This window comes from Heliconius melpomene, chromosome 18, assembly GCF_056956725.1.
Source record: "Heliconius melpomene rosina isolate 202511_hmr_F chromosome 18, ASM5695672v1, whole genome shotgun sequence".
In the NCBI taxonomy this organism is placed as follows: domain Eukaryota; kingdom Metazoa; phylum Arthropoda; class Insecta; order Lepidoptera; family Nymphalidae; genus Heliconius; species Heliconius melpomene.
The window spans coordinates 1,540,828-1,558,646 of NC_140406.1; the positions used below are offsets into that span (position 1 = coordinate 1,540,828).

At 34.3% G+C, this 17,819-nt stretch overlaps 1 protein-coding gene across 2 annotated transcripts in view; it reads left to right on the plus strand.

The window, feature by feature from the left end:
- The window catches only part of LOC146529132 (max dimerization protein 1-like), a 230,791-nt gene that overhangs the window by 190,679 nt on the left and 22,293 nt on the right, over window positions 1-17,819 (plus strand). For both annotated transcript variants that reach the window (XM_085202065.1, XM_085202066.1), the window contains exon 5: window positions 15,717-15,951. In XM_085202065.1, coding sequence (XP_085058191.1) covers window positions 15,717-15,951 — 235 coding nt within the window. The remainder of the gene's footprint in view (window positions 1-15,716; window positions 15,952-17,819) is intronic.

Here is a 17,819-nt window from a genome sequence, read left to right on the forward strand (position 1 = left end):
TCGTCCTTCCCTTACCCCTCTGTTACCCTCCTTCACCCCTGCCTTGCTTCCCCCTCACCCCTGTTTTACCCCTTCCTTACCCTCCGTTACCTCCGAATGCTATTGGTTTCGCTTTATACGTTTGACATTTGGCTGATAACAATTGAGTGAATGAATTTATTTACGAGTATAGAAATTATATTAATATTAATTTAAATAATTTGGATATTTAAACAAGAATGCCATTGCTTTGTGAAAAATTCGGAAATTATAAAAATGCGACAGAAACGAAACGAAGAGAGAAAATACTAAAATGTTTTTGACATGGCAAACGAACGCTTCGTGCTCTATGATAGAAGGCTATTTAATTGTAGATCTGTTAGTTCAGATTGTATGGCACGATACGTTAATTAACTTATACTTGAGATATAGAAATATAAAGAATTTGTAGAATGCGATAGAGGCCATCTTGACACAGCCTGGTAACAAGCGGCGTTACCTTCCATCACTTAGGATTAAGATACTGCGTAAACCACTTTCAACCCAACTTTCAAGACATTGCGTGATGAATGGCGTAACTCAGTGCCGCACTTTACCATTCCCCGAGTGGCAATCGAACCCACGACCATTGCGTTTACGACCTCTACAGTATGTACATTCATATATACAAAATATGAAAAGTAAATGATCAAGACCGTAATATTCAGTCATAAAGTCCCGTACAAAATAAACCGGGCAGAGGGAGTCCCCGGGATGAATGATGGCCGGACACAGGATACGGCGGCATTCGTCACCGCTTTGTAACACCAAATGGCCTACGCTAAGCTATACTATATAAAGCATTATCGCACCTACAGCTCGAGTCCTTAGGTGGAATTTCCTGTAAACAATTTACGTTTTATAGACCAGGTGTATTTCATATCTGTAGTGACTACAGTATATTTGTATGCGAGAACTCGTAAAGGTCAAATAAAGGACTTGTGTACGTAAAATGATCGTATGTTTATGCTTTACCTTAAAATTCGTTTGTTTTGTTTGTACAATACGCATTTTTCCTAAGCCCGAGACATAACTGAAGTATATATTGATAAAATATACATTATATTTTATATGTACCTATTGGTACAGCGTGGCTGACTGTAAACGCGAGGGTTACAGTTTCGATTCCCACTCAGGGGAACGAATTATTTTATTTCGCGATCTACTGATAAAATATATCACAACGTTGAGTTTCATCACTCAACGTCTCGAAAATTAACCTGTAGTAGTTAAGCAACCGAGTTTCTTAAGTCTTAAGTTCCTCTGCCTGTCTATCTCCTGCCTATGAAGTTATAGTAGAATAATTTCCCATATAACGAAATATAGTAATCTTCCATATCAAAGCTACATATACTCAAATATAAATCAACAACGAACCATCCTAATGAGTTAACAAACGGCCAAGTTAAGACAAATCGGGCAACCAATCTTAAATTAAATGAAACCGCAGTTCCGACTTACCTGGTCGTGTTCGCCAAGTTTACCGTGGCTCTCGTACCTCGATCATTTCAATTATTCTCAAGAGTTACTTGGTAGTAGCTCAGCCGTTGATATAATCCTTTACTTGGATTAAAATAAATAGTCTAACTAGCTTATTATCGATTTATTGACTATCCCGGAATTCTCCAGAATTAGGTTAAAAATGGGGAACGGAAGTGTCTCAATGGGAACGGGTTGTCTTAGGACTAGGTTCCCACGTTTCCCACGTTTCTGCTATGCGTGAAGCGTGAAGCTAATAAAAGAAATAGTATAACTAGCTTGTTATTGATTATTTTGTTTTAGTTACTTATGTTAAATTTGCGTGAGATAAAATTATAGAGATAAAAAAGGAAACACAAACCTAAAAGAAGAATTCTAAAAATAGGTAATTATTATTTTATTTCGCATGTACTATATTTTTATGCTATACAAAATAGATAAGAAGGAGGCCTTATCGGGTATTACAAGTCTATCTAATTATTTACTGTACCTCTGAGCACCGGGGCGCAGCGGGACAGCGTCTGTATATAAGTGTGATAATTGTGGGTTCGATTCTCACTCGGGAAAATAAAATATTAACATTTCTTCTCACTAGAATTAGAAAGTCTAAGATAGAAAGTGAAAAACATAATGTCTTGACACTAATTTCTCTCTGCCTATCCCTTATTCATATCCTTTATTTCTAATTCAAAATCAGTCATCAAATCGGCAAACACTTTCATTGATATAATATATTTATTCTTCCATTAAAAGCTCTATAATCACAATGGATAAACAAAGCTAACGTTGGAAAAAAATATTCATTACACATAATATCCATTTGACAGGGGGTAGTAAATCATAACCATTAGGGGTTGGTCGTAATTAGAAAACTGTGTTTATCGAACCCGCTACCCCCGAGCCGGGAGAGGAGTGACCTTTGGATAGTAGGGCTTAATTAAAGCTTATTTAAACATTTTTATTATAATATTGTTTTAATATTTTAATTGATGTACATTTTTTTCCACATACAGCAGGGTAGGCAGAGAGAACATAATGTTAACACACTCCGTTCATCATGATTATTTGAAAAGAAATTATCTCAGTAGGATAAAGTGGATAAGCGATGTTATCAATTTTATGAAACTCCTGAATTGTAAGTTATCCTTGTTAAGATAACTTATATCTATCTACCAAGAACATCTTTCACGCCTTTCCACTTATCCGCTTAGCTATCACGCAAACAGATATTACTAATGGAACTCACGAATACCTGTCAGTTACAAAATATACGTATTTTTAATTACATTTTGTTCTATTTACTTTTTTTAGCTTGATGCTGTATCCCGCACATAAAGCGACTGGCATAGGGAACTTGGGAACGTAGTGTTAAGATACTCCGTTAACGTAATAAGATTGTAGGTTCTATTTCCGCTCGAGGGAATAAGATATTTAATATGCCCATTTCCTCGCTCTGGAAAAGACTACTCACTACGCAATGCGTCCAGAATTCTTTTGAAGTGCCTTAATGGGAACTTAGTGTCTTAACTCTGTGTCCTCTGCCTACAGACCTATGGCGTAAAGCTATGGTTAGATAAAGTACAACATATACATGTAAATTTATACAATTGTTAGACATACTAAGATATTGGTTTAAAATTCGTTCTAACAATCATACAACTTAGTAGCAACGTTAATGCTCAAGCACATTTACAAATCAGTTAAAAAAGGTGGTAAAAAGAGACTTTTATAGGCCATCATTACCATTTTTCCAGCAGGAATAGCGTGGTGGCGTCGCGTGCGAGAGTAGATTACACCTGATTGATAGGTCCCCGTGTTACACTACAGAAAAATATTTAAAACTAAAAAAAATATTATGTACCTACCTATGTATAAGATGCGTTTAGTTCCTTTTTTTTTTATAAAAAAAAATACTGTTTTTCATTGTATTTTTCAATAAAAAAAATATTGATTGAAAACAACGAATCATAATTTAGTTTTTGTATATTTAGATGTATAATATGCTAGATTAGATTAGCTCACTAGAACTTCAAACATGCCTGGTTAAGATTTTTTTTGACTTCACGCTGTATCCACGCTGTATGCACACAACATGGCAGAGAGAACCTGGGAACCTTTCGTTCATTAAGACACTTCCGTTCCCCACAAATATATAAACCACTTACTGTCTAGGTGATTGGTTTATATATTTAATATTAAACATGGTTATAAAGTACGGCGTTGAGTTCCACCACTTAACACGTGACGTCTCGAATTCACAAAGAAAGTGGAGAACGAAATAACTTGAAGCTACCTCTTTGCCTACCTTTAGCTTTGAATAATAACACAGCCGGAGTAAACAATCTCGTTCTCTTTGAAAAGTTTTCAAAATTGTAATAAACTCATTATCATAAATGTGCCACTTCAAAAATTATATTACAGTAGAAGGAGCCCCCGGGGCGTTATTCGAACTTATAAACAACTCATTCCACCATTCATAATACTACTACACCTATATACATGATATCTTTTAATCTGAAAAGGGTCAAAATAACCAAATATAAACATTAACGTCAATACATAATTAAGTCCAATTAAATTCCTAGGAAAAAAAGGCAATTATTTAAATAGACAGTAAGTAATTTTCTTTATAATACCAAATATAATTCCGTTCGAGAGCGTGTTTATACTCAATAAAATTATAATAATGGATCCCGTACCTGAAAAACTAGTAAAAGAACCCTCGATGTGTGTACATCTGTGTTTTGTGTTAATGTTGTAATATGATGTGAGAGGGTGGCTTAGGGGTAGATTGAACGGGCTTGTCCACCTCGTGTGACACAAGCGGTGTAGATAACTGCTTTTTTGTGTTATAATTATAGTTATTTTGTTATTTTTCTATTTTCACACTACTCTGTATTTAACAGAACAGGCAATGCCTATATAATTCAGCGGAAAATGAGGAACAGACGGGAGGAGACGTAGGGAGTGTTTTATCACTGGGTTCCCAAGTCCCTACCTGCCTACTGCCTACAAGAATTTAATTAAAAAAATACCTAGAAATAAAAGGCTTTTTGCTTCAAAATTACAAAAAAATATTACCATGAATCATGAATTATAACATAATTATTTCACGTCCTAATATTGTTTCAAAGTAATTTCTTATAGTAACAAGTAAGAATAACGATTATCTAACATTCGGGAAAGTAATTACCAAAAAAGGCAAGAAAATATAGGCTATTAACCTAAAGGCTAGACGGCGAGGGTCATCTTACATTGTAGGTAACTATATTTCAAGCAGACAGGCGCTTAGTGGAAGGAAGTTGTTCATATAGATACATTTATAATATAGCTACGTGTTTTCATTTCGTAGACATATTATATTAAAATAAGTATATTTATTTTTATATTATATTAAAATATATTATTTTTTTATATGTTAAAATTAATTAACTTATCAAAAATATCGTATCGTTACGGCGGACTTAAGATATTTTGAACCTACAATAAGTGACAAAACAACCACAAGCACTGTGCCATCGGGATCCATTGAATAATTATTAACTAACCATATTTATCTACAGCAAGTTAAAGTGGGCCCCACCCCCACTGCCTGATGGGTCATTAGCCAACTAATTCGGACTATCGCTCTACTTTATTCCACTATTTTGCATATTGACTACAGTCAAAATAAGAGTAGAATACCAGTAATGTTTGCTGACTCCGTGTGATATAGGGATTTTAATAATAAATTACTCCATTTTAAAAAATCTAATTATTCTTTATTCAATTATATCATTACAAGTACCTTTGAATCTTCAAGTTACATAAAAATGTCAGTAGTGTCAGTCCATAGCAAAAACCTATGCTCGAAGACAGATTCTAATTAGGAGGATTATAATTGGTAGTCGCAACTAGGCTAGCGACACAACGTCTGACTGTCAATGCGATTATCAGTTCCCGTATAGTTGTGGGTTTGATTCCCACTCGGAGGAATGATCTTTTTTCATTTCGCCACGCTGCTCAGGTCACACGTGTTAAACGCATTGAACGAAGTATCTTAACCTTAAGTTCCCTCTGCCTATCCTGCTTTATGCGAGGAACAACGTGGAAGCTTAGAAATATTCTTCCAAGTAATAGAATGTACCTAAATTCGTAAAAGATACAAAAAATAGATAAAGAAATGTATAAAAAGAACATAAATAATAGTACATTTTTTTCCACTGTGACATAAAGAAATGCTCGGTTGATTTTACCTTAAATTATATTCATCTGATACCCTATTTTTGTACTTTATATCTTGTATCGAGGCCCAATTTATTCATAGCTTGATATATATGTGTAGGCATGTCATTAGTTAGTTACTTATACATTATATTTATATGTAAAACTAGTCACAATAAAAAATATAAATAAATAAGCTTACGCTGTATCTCGGACACAGGTAGGTAGAGGAAACATAGTGTTAAGACACTCCTTTCCTCACTTTCCGTCGAATTTTTCAAGACATTGCGTGTTAAGTGGCGGAACTCAACACCGGACTTTTGTCTTAGTGCCAGAGGGAAGCAATGAAAATATTAATAAATAATAATTCCTTCTCTCGAACGAGGATCGAATCCATAACCGCGTTACCGGTTACGTTACACAAAATTTGCCCATCAAAACATATAAAATGTAAAAGTAAAACTCTCCCGAAACAAGCCACCACGCTAGACTAATGAGATATCCCCGGCTTAGGTGCGATTTCAGCTGAAATTCAATATGTCACCGGATAGGATATGCTGGTCTAATTGAACGCGACGTCCCCCGGATGCAAGTTTACCATTCGTATCGAATTGTCAGCTTGTAGTAAAATCAAATGGATGGACTGTATATACAGACTGTATTTATATATGTATTTTTTATTACATACATATGTATCTATATTTTAGACTTTGATATGTAAATACATTGATATATAAATATATTGGTCCGCCATGTTGGATTTAGAATGACGTCATCAACACCTTATCGTGCATTGAAATTTTAGCGCCGTCGGTGAAAGATCTTGAAATCAAGACTTCAAAATTGAGTTCAATGATTTCACCCGAATATGCATACATACGTATCTTGCAAGTTAAATAAAAGCTTTTAAAAAGTGTGAAATCTATATTGAGATGCCGTTTTCATTCATAGATTATTAAAACGGCTTCTCAAGATCGATCTCAAAAGTTGAGAGCGATTGATAGGATTTATAGGTTCAGTTCTTTAGCTTAGTAAAGCAACAAGTTATGTTTTATCTTTGTAAACAAAAAATATCCAGAAAATGAAAGAAAAATATAATAAAAGATACTTTTAGTTCTGATCCAGAATAGAATGTAACAGTACTGCAGAGACACGTCGCCAGATTTACCAGTCTAATTAGCGGCTGAATGGACTAACTCTGTTTTGATTCTACGTGATTATGTTACTTTGAATACAGCGTTATACGAGTATAGGACGATGTTGTTAGAGTATTTGGGGCGTAGTTGACAGAATGCATTGGTTATGGGTTCAAATATCACTTTGTATATGACAACTTCAAACATAGAAGATTTTTCGAGCGTGACTATCGAACAAATGAACCAAATAAACTTGTTTACTATCACGCGGTGTTGAGATCCGCCATTCAACACGCGATGCCTCCAGAATTCGGCGAATTTGACACTAAATTCTCTCTGCCTATACTGCTGTGTGCGGGATACAGCGTGAAGCTAACAAAAAAAATCAGGCGAATGACGAGCGAGCTTAGGTACATCAACATCGACGTATCGTCGACGTCAATAAAGATTACTCTATGTAAAATACATACATACTCGTATATACATTTAGAATATGTAGAATATTATATAAAGCTTTCACTCGAAAGCTCTATTGGTTTTATATTGTTTTACATAAGGAATAGTTTAAATATTCAGATTAAGAGCCGATAAATGTGAAGGTAGTAGCTTCAAATTTAATTTGTAATATAGGTTATGACCCGACTTTGCTATCCTAAATCGACGTTGGTTTATGTTAACTAACTCTATAAGTGTAAAAAGTGTTCCAAAATCGTAACTTAACACTACATCGAGATCATCACGATCTTTCTGTTTACTAAAGTATGCAAATCTCTTATTTCATATTCGTTTTTTTTATAGCTTCACGTTATGGGGTATCACGCAAAGTATATAGCACGAGAAGAGAGAAGAGGGAACCGAACGTTACGTTACGTAGATTGCCGTTTGCCACTTTCCTCCGGATTTTTGAGACATTGCGAATAATGGCGAAACTAAACACCACGCTTTTTCATGTTACTAGAGCAAGAAAATGAAAAAAGTAACATTACCCAAATGATAATCGAACCCACAACCGTCACGATTAGTAAACACTATATCTTACGCCTCAATTATTTATTTACTTTATTATTCTTATGAACTGTACACCCACCTTCTGTCTAGACGACAAGAATTGATTTCTTCTATTAATTACAGTACTTTAGTATACTTTCTTCTGGATCCTACGCTTTCATTAGCTAAGCTCAGGCATAATTGACCCCCAGGACCCACTCGCTATACGAGCGACGATAAATATCATCCTGTTCTAATTACTGCGAGGACGAACAATTTTTCAATGACACGCTCGGTGTAATATTTCTTCATTTTTCCAGATTTATACCCTTATGCTCGTTTCTGTATATGTTGGCGTCTGAGAGATAGTATATGGTAATCCTGGGTTCATATATGACGTAATGTTTTTTTTATCATCTCGCTTCTCCCTTATATAGCAAAGTAGGGAAAACCGTAATGTTGAGACAGTTTTTTAGCTTCACGTTTTATCCCGCACCAAACAGGGTAGGCTGAGGGAACCTGGGAGCCTAGTGTTTTAGCTTCCATTTTCCGCCAAATTCTCTAGTCTAGAATCACAATCAAAATAAAAGTTGTATTTTAAATATAAATATTTTTAGACTAGTGTTCATAGGCTATTGTTTAAGTAATTATATATACTATAAAATATTTTTTTAGGGTTCTGTATCTAAAGAGCAAAACGGGACCTTATTACTAAGACTCCTCTCCGTTCTGTCTGTCTGTCAGTTCGTTTAACACAAGGTTCTATCTCGTGAACCGAGATAGTTAGACAGATGAAATTTTCAACGCTATAAAAACAAATACTAAAAAACTTGTGTACGATTCCGACTCGCACTTGGCCGGGTTTTGATACTTGCCTTCCTATCGATTCTAGCAATAATTTTACGATAGACACCACTATCAAAATACTATCATATTTCAATTAAATCTAAAGTAGTTATCTGAAGTGTAATAAACAGTAGGTACAGAGCTAAGTTTACGATGTACGTAGATAGTGAGTCAGGATTTATGAGGACCGAGAACATCATACATTTTGAATCCACAGCTCGTTACCAGAAGCGAGAATTGGCTTAGTGTTGATACTAAGAATAATTGTTAATGTACTATGTTGACAATTGCATTAATAGATAATATTTGCGTGATTATCTTCACGCTGTATCTCGCATATAGCAGGATAAGTAGAGGGATCTACAGTTAACGTGAGTTCCTCAATTTCCGTATAATTTTCAAGACATTGCGTGTTGTGGCCTCCACACTTGTTACTACATCGAGGGAGGAAAAATAATTCACTCACCGGATTGGGATCGAACCCACATCCGTCGCGTTAACAATCAGACGCTATGCAACTGTACCACGTCGCGTCGATACAATATAGAGCTCTAAATAAATTATTAGAGAAAAATCTAAAGTTGAGAATAAAAGATTTACTATTGGAATTTTCATTTTGCAATTTTCACGGCAACGTTGTAATTAAAAAATGTTATTTCACTTCTATTTCTATTTCCATTATCCTCTGTGCGTTCCATACTAAATATTTTTTAGTTAAGCGCAAGCATAAATAAACACGTTTAAACATTTATTTTATTACTTCAAAGTCTCGAAGAAAATATTTTATTTAATATAGCTTATATTTCATACGAGAGCTTTAGGCACTCGAGTTTCTCAGAAGAATATCTTCACTTTGTCACTTTGTATGTCATAGTTTAGAGATAGAATTTTACATGCATTTTATTTATAAAGATATGTGATATTATATTATGTAAAATTTAAAGAATTTCTTTTGTTTCATATAATATATTTATGTAAGTTGTCATCCGCGACTTTAGTTTTAGTATGTAAAAACAGAATGTCGTTTTTCCGAAATCGTTATCATTTTTAATTATCGTCTTTTAACCGATCTAAAATACATATTGTAAAAATTCTAAATTAAGCACAAACAAATTCACAAGTGATCCTCCAACATAAAATATACGAAAAACGTCTAAAACAAAACAAAATTAATAAGAATTTCATAACAAAAAAATATTGTAATGAATGAAATTAAGCAATAATATAATTTGTTACAGCATCGCCATTGCTAGCTGAGCTTAGAGTCGGCGCGATGTTTTCCCTTACATTTTCCCCTGTACAATTTTATTATCTGTGAAGTATCCTCTCCAAGTTTTAAGTAACGAATAATAGAATTTGAAGAAGCGATAAAAACAAACAACTTTGGGAATCCCTACGAATGTTGTTTTTTTTGTAAGATTAGTTAGTGAGTTTTTAACGATGGAACTTCTTTTTTTATGGCGAAATTATAAAACTAGGTATGAAGAATAAAAAAGTCGTCAAAAGATATTGTTGTGGTTGACGAATTGTGGGGTGGTGCTTTATGGTCTTTTGAATATACCTAAAGTTATACAAAGAGGCCATTGCAGTGGTACAGCGTCTAATTGCCAATGTGTTGGTTATGGGTTTGGTTCCCATTCGAGGGAATGAATTATTTTCAGTTTTCCGCTCTGCTAAATTCGACTTTATATTATAATTCCTACAAAGTAGGTCCTAAATTCGGATAAAGTGAGTGATGAACGTAATGTCAAGACAGTAATTTCCCTCTACCCTTCCGTTTGCGGGAAAAATCGTGAAGTTAGAAAAAAAATCCACGTGTCTCCATGTAATTTATCTTTTTATTTCTTATTAGTATTATTTAAGGGAACATTGTAACGTAGCGGCACAGCGCCATTTGTTAATACGATTTCTACTCGCGGGAAATAACTTTGATTTCCTCGCTTTGGTCAAGACCAAAACCAGCGTTGAGTTCCGCCACTCCATGTTGCGATAATTGGTCGAATAGTGGACCACGGAGTGTCTTAAAATTAAATTTCTCTGCGTATCCCGCTATATGAGGGATAGAGCGTGAAGCTAGAAAAAAATAATGCTTTTAATAGAGATCAACGGTTTTCTACTTTATATTTTTTAAAAATGAGCAGATTTCAGTGCAGTTATTAGATTACGCGCGCGGCTCTGCTCGCACGGAAATCTAATCGTATTGACGCGCCGCGCCGCACTGCCTGACACAACTCGATATTTCATAGTTTTCACCTCATTTCACTTTTTTATGGTATATTGGCTCGCGTTACCTGCTATTTACGGAATATTGTATTTTTTATTATTTTGGTATACATTGTTTTAACTTCACACTGTATCATGCACATAGCAGGGTAGTCAAAAGGTATCTGGGAACCTAATCTTAAGACACTTCCGTTTCCTACTTTCCAACAAATTGTTGAGTGGTGGGACTCAACTCTACTGGTTTTTAAAATTAATTAATTTCCTCGAATGGAATCAAACCCAATCAAAGACGGTCCCACTGCACCACGATGGCTTCAAATTATAACAAAAAAAATATATAATATATCACATTAAGGTCGTCAGCGTGACGTAGGAGAACCGTGTCTTTTAGTAAACGCGACGATAATGAATTCGATTCCACTTATGGCTACGATTATTTAACTATATTTAATTTTTATTTCACTGCTCCAGAAATAAAAATAAAAAAAATAAGTCGAAAATTCAGCAAAAACTTGGTAAAACATTCCTTAAATTCACTCTACCTACCTAAGGTAATGCGGGAAAAAGCATGGAGCCGTCTCTTGTATAATTTATTAGAAATCGATATTCTCGAAACATCGGCAGCATAATCAGAAACCACAAGACAATCGGAGCCAAGTTACAATACAATATCATGCAAATTGGTGATAAATTTAAAACATCCTCTCACTGATTTAATTGGTTGGTTCTTTAAGAAGTTTTCCAATCTCCATCGGAAATGCCGTTCAGTCGTTGACGTTTTGGACAAGCTTCCAAGCTTTATGTTAATAGATTGTCTTCATCTTCTCTATTTTATAAGTACTAAAACTATTGCGGCTATAGTATTTACGAGAGCTCGTATATTTTACTCGGGCCATTCTTATTTTATGTTTTGTGACGGCTGAAAGACTGACTTTTCTTCTTATGGAAGTCTAATTGACGTAAATACCGTCTAGATTTTATACTGTAGTAATGAAATGAACTATATTATTTATAGAAAGTTTAATTTACAACAACTTATGTAAACTAATATTATAAATAAAGAAAAGTACTGATTTCAATTCGGCGGAAAATGGGCAATGAAGTGTTCTTTAAGCTCTTTCTGCCTACCCTGCTGTGTGCAGGATACAGTATGAGCTGATATTTTTTTTCTAGTTTGAATTGAAATAATCTTTTTGTGGTAAATATCTCATTTGTCGAGGAGTGCTATAGGTATAATATTAATCATTTCGATGTAATCTACTGTACCTGAAGCCAGGCTTACCTTGGGCACTTACACAGAATAAGCCTCAGATAAAGACGAGATTGATTATTTTTAAATAATCAACATAATTTTAGTTTTAGGACAAAGTTTTCTTAGTACTGGTGTCAGTCTACATAAACCTAAAAAAATAAGTATCAAACAAAACAGATAACAAATTTCCACAAAAGATAATCGTAGGCTGAATCAGTGTACAGCATTAGTCACTTTCCGCGTCCATTCGTATCATATCTATATATTTATACAACATAATATATACGTTAATATTCTTGACCATTAGATGATATATGTGGCACATTAGTTTTTCATGGCTGCCTCGAAATAATTTCGGAGGACAAAATAAAGAGACAGTGTAAGCGGTGAAACGTAGCAGATTTATGACGGGATATATCATCGGGCACCGCGGGCGCCCTAGGGCCGGCAGGACAGTTTTTGCATCGATGTGTTATCGATTTGTCACTCCAAGCTGACGTGCCGTTCGATTGGATCATTTTTTTCCTTTGATCTTTGATCTCCGTAATTAGAACTTGGTTGGAATAGATTATAATTTGATTTGTAAGATACTTGGGCTTAAGGAGTTTGAGTAGTGTATGATTATGTGTAAGTAATATATGTATATGTTGTTACATTTTTTCATTGTAAATGTGATTGTAATGAGTTCGCGATGTTTCGAATTCGGACGTAATAAGGCAACGGAATGTCTTGACACTAGGTTCCCCAAATCTACCCTGCTAGTGTAGTATATATGTGTAGTTGGGAAATAGGAATGGGATTTTTAAATATTTATATACTACAATTTTAGTTTTAACTGAAATCAAACACATAATTATAAAATAAACTAAAATAAGTTCAAGGTTTTGCTCTAACAAACCAATATTAATATATTATTGAATTTAAAAAGAACAAGACATTATTCCATCCATTTCAAGAATAACTCAAATGGATCCGCCGTACAAAATAGCGATGTACAAGAGTTATAACATATTCCATTAAATTGACTGCTATATTAACTATATATCAGTCCTTTGTTGGGGAAGCTAACATCCCTACCTGCTTTCAGCATTTTATTGGGAAAAACATGTTAGCTCTCTGATGTTAACGTAAGAAAAGAAAACTTATAAGCTAAAGTATTTTGGTTATTCCTTTAGTTACTTTTGGTTATGATTTAATATTATGCGTACAAATTCATATGTAAGTAGTTTTTATGATATGAATAAGTATTGACTGTTAATATATTTCCATATTCTTTGTTATTTTGATTGAAAGGCTTTTTGGATTTAGACTTTTATAGAGGAAATAAGTGTTCTTATTTTCGGTAATGATATTGAATAACTCTGCATTTTTTGAAATCTTATAAAATCTTTTATTATACCATACCATAACTAGGGTATTCCCCTGACCTAAAATTAAAAATTACTACCATCCTGCTATAAATATATTTCCAAAAGTTGCGAATTCAAATCCCGCTACATTAAAATTGATATAGGTTTTCTATAAATTATTTTTCCACCTAAATGCAAAATAACAGTTTTAAAAATACTAAAAATATATCAAATAACCTATTCTAGGTACCTGCCTACCAACATATTTTTATAGCCCTTAACACGCCCTAAAGCCATGGGCGTCGATCGCTCGGAAAAAATTGTATTTAATCTCCTCCATGTGATGCTGTCGACGGTCGTTTTTCCCGTTTTTGCATATAAATGCAATCTGAATTTTGAGCAGAATGTTAAATAAAACGTAACCTACCCCCCCAACGCGGCGATCGGTAGGAAATCCCAGCTTTATGTCAGTGAATATGTGAATCGTACGATGGGAGGCTTTGAAATTTATATATGGGTAGGTATAGGCATATATGGAAAGGTACTTATGTCTACCAATGTCTGGCCTGTATTGGTAAAAGCTTTTACATTTTTTTTTATTTACATTGACGCTGTTTACCGCTTAGAGTAGGGTAAGTAGATGGAACTTAGTCCTTCGACATTCCGTTCCCGTGTGGCGAAACTCAACTCCGAGCTTTGTTACCAGAATAGGGAAATTAAAATATTAAATATTTCATTTCTACGAGTTAAAATAAGCCACTGTAGGACGCTTCTGCCCCTACGCAACGACTGACCTCTCAACACATTACGTAAATTAGATTAGCAAGCAACGCCGCAGTATTAACCAATACCACAACAAATAAATGAGCTAAGCCATCGCTTGGTATAACTTTAATGAGAATTTTCGACGCCCGCCGATTTAAACAAAAAGGCGGCGTAGCCTTACACAGTTTGATTGATGCGTACAATTCAATTTTCATGTATAATTACACTCGCTTCAAACGCCGTGTAATTTTATATAACGTTTAACCGGTTAATGTGCAAATATACCGGGATTATTTACGTGTAATTAATTAATTAAGTTGGTAAATCATTTTCAATTTTTAGGAGGGTGCTATAACAGACTATGAACGCCATGTTGTCAGTTCGATTGCCATTTGAGTGAATTAATATATACAAAGCGCCGCGTTAAGTACCGCGATTAGACACACAATGTCTCAGAATTTAGGCAGAAATTGGGGAGTAGAGTGTTTTATCCCTGGATTCCCTCTCTATCTACCCTGCTTTTGCCATTACCATTACATTTACTTTTTTAATTTTAGGCTTGTGCGGCATCGACTTACTTTTCACTTGTTTTGTGGCGCGTTCTCATTATTTTTTTATTAAATTCATATTAAAATGTGAAATTTAATAGAGACTAACTTATTGTAATAGATGCGGTTGATGTATATTTATTTATTGAAGGATTTTTATACATAAAACCACTATTAACGGATTTATAGTCATCCATCATACTTTCATGAAACACCTTCATCTAAATAGACAGAATATGAAGGAAGGAATAAAATATTTATTTAATTATTTCTGCCCATTCCTCAACTGAGATTAAAAAAATCTACTTGCCTCCCTTAATTTATCCAAAGACTATGTAAATCTGTCTCAGAGATGTAATTTATCAATGTTAAGAAGTACTTGTAATTTACATTCTGAAATAGAGAAATTGCTAATAAAATCCCGTTTTATAATAAAGCCAATTTGCATGGTTCGGAATAATTTTCATAACAATCAATTTGACTCTTATTAATACTGGCGCTTCGAGAAAACCAAAAATATTTAAATAAATATTGAGTGAAAATATATCTCAAATATCCAACACAGTATATAATTAAAGATAGTTTTTTTTTAACTCACTTTAACTTACTAAACAGACAAAATTTTATAATATTGCAAAAATTGGAAAAAAGAGGTTATAAAAACAGCATCCTTATCGCAATGACAAAATTTATTCTGTAAATCAATATTTTTAAAGATTTCATAATAAAATTGATTTACAAAAAAAAATCTTCTATAAACTTAAGCAAATTAATCCAATTACGTCTTCGTTTATAGAGTTCTTATCCCCGTGTTTGTTGCTAAGCCTTTCGACTTCAACTCCTCGACTTTGTACAATATTTAAAAAACCTGCCAAGTGCGAGTTATATCATTACCATTATATCATTCCAGAGCCTAGAAGAGAGAGAAAAAAGACACTCAAGTCACAAAGAGCAGTTAGCAAGGGAACAACGCTACCTACGACGGAGGTTAGCACAGCTGAGGGCGCGGAGAGATGTGACACGCCCGTTAGAGGAGAGCGCGATGGCGCACGCGCACGCTACCAGAGCGGACTCATTGTCGTCGATAGAGTCCTCGTCTGGAGTGTCGACCGCTGAGAGGTCGCCCTCGTCTGTTTCGGAGAGTGGTATGTCTGTTTTATTATTCTTTGGACTGGTAATGGAAGGATGGGCTGTAAATGTGACGGTTGTCAATTGCATGAAATTCGTACTTCTCTACCAAAGATTAGCATTAGATTATTGGTATTATAAAACAAATAGATAAAGTAATTTAATATCAATTAAAATAGATAAGTCTTACAAAATCTTATTTTACGCACAAAACTACGTTGGTATCATTTATATATTTTTAACTTTAAACTATCAGCGCTTACATCGTCCAAAAAATATTTATCTATAGACATTTTTTTTGAGTGAAAAGTGGGAAACTGGGTGTATTAATATTATATTTCCCCTACCCGGCCGCTATATGCGGGAAACAGTTTAGAGCTAATTGGCTATACATAAAAAATATTTTTACGTATAGAAAATGAATCATCCTGGGGATGGGGGGGAATCCTCTTTTTGCCAACATCTCAATTTTCTTCTCGTCCAAATATTAAAAGCTACCGTAGACGAATGGCTTACTATTATCGAAACGTCGGCAAAAGATATAAAAAGTTACAAGCTTGAGTACCTACTATCTATCAATATGAATTTCTTTTAGAAATGGTGAATTACTTGTTCTATATTTATAAATGGACTGGTTTTTTCACATTAATACTTCAGTTCAATTTGGCTAGGCCAATATTTTATAACTTTATTTATAGCCTTTTTTGAAAACTAACTACGTGATCTACAAGGGATGTGAAATATTTTTTTTTTTGATAATAATAAAATAACTTTAATAAGCAGTGGGGAAAGGAACTGTCGTAACGGGACCGGAGTGTCATAACACTAGGTTTCGCAGGTTCCCTCTGCTTACACTGCTATGTGCAGAATTCAGCGTGAAGCTAAAAAATAAAAAACTTTACTTTGTAAAATGAGCATATTAATCTGAAGAGAAACAAATTGGATTACACTTCTGTAACATGAATCGTATATTAATATTCTGTCTATCATATCTCCAAATCTATTTTGGCATCTATCAGGGTGGATTTAAATAATATGCACTTATTTTTTATTTAATTACCAGAGTGAGAGAATGAAAATAACTCTCTCTCCCAAATGGGAATCAAACCGCCCGTCGCGTTTACAATCAGACGTTGTGCCGCTGCGCCACGACGGTCTCTAATAAACATTTGGACAAGTCAAAAGGCATTGTCTTAGTCAATCCAAGATCAAATACACTGACAAGTTAATTCATGCAGCTCTCAGATGGCCCTGGCAGGCTAAGACACAAAACAATGACCATATACCGCTACACGCCTGATGACAGTCCCCGTTTCCAACAAGGGGTCCAACAAGGGGTGGGGAAAGGGGGCAGCTATTGTACGCATTGTTAGGTATTCCGGGATAATGGATGGGCCCAATTGTTTTACTTCGCGATGGACACTCAGCAAATGGGATAATAGTTTCGGAATGAACGGCCCTATTCATGGAATAAGGTCTTATGCCAATTACTTTGGTAATCTAGTTGTGCTTATAATGAATTAGTAATTGGTAACTTCCTGCAAGACTAGGTAAGGTAAAGTTCTAGTAATTAAATAATGAATATTTTGATTTTAACATTTTGGTTTGGTTGAAATTACCTAGTATACTAGTTTTGCCATACTCCATAGTATTAATTTCCACACATTTTTAAAAACTGCAAAGAGTAAATAATCACAGCAATATAACATAAGAGACACGAACATTAACGTTGTAACTTTACTTACTCCAGTGGCTCATTGATATTTTATATTACTAAAAAGATAATTGACATTTCTGAGTAAGTGCCAGCTTTTATTGTAACGTGGAAAATATTCGTCCTAGAAAAGATATTACGAAACACAATAAGAAATAGTCGTGTATTTGT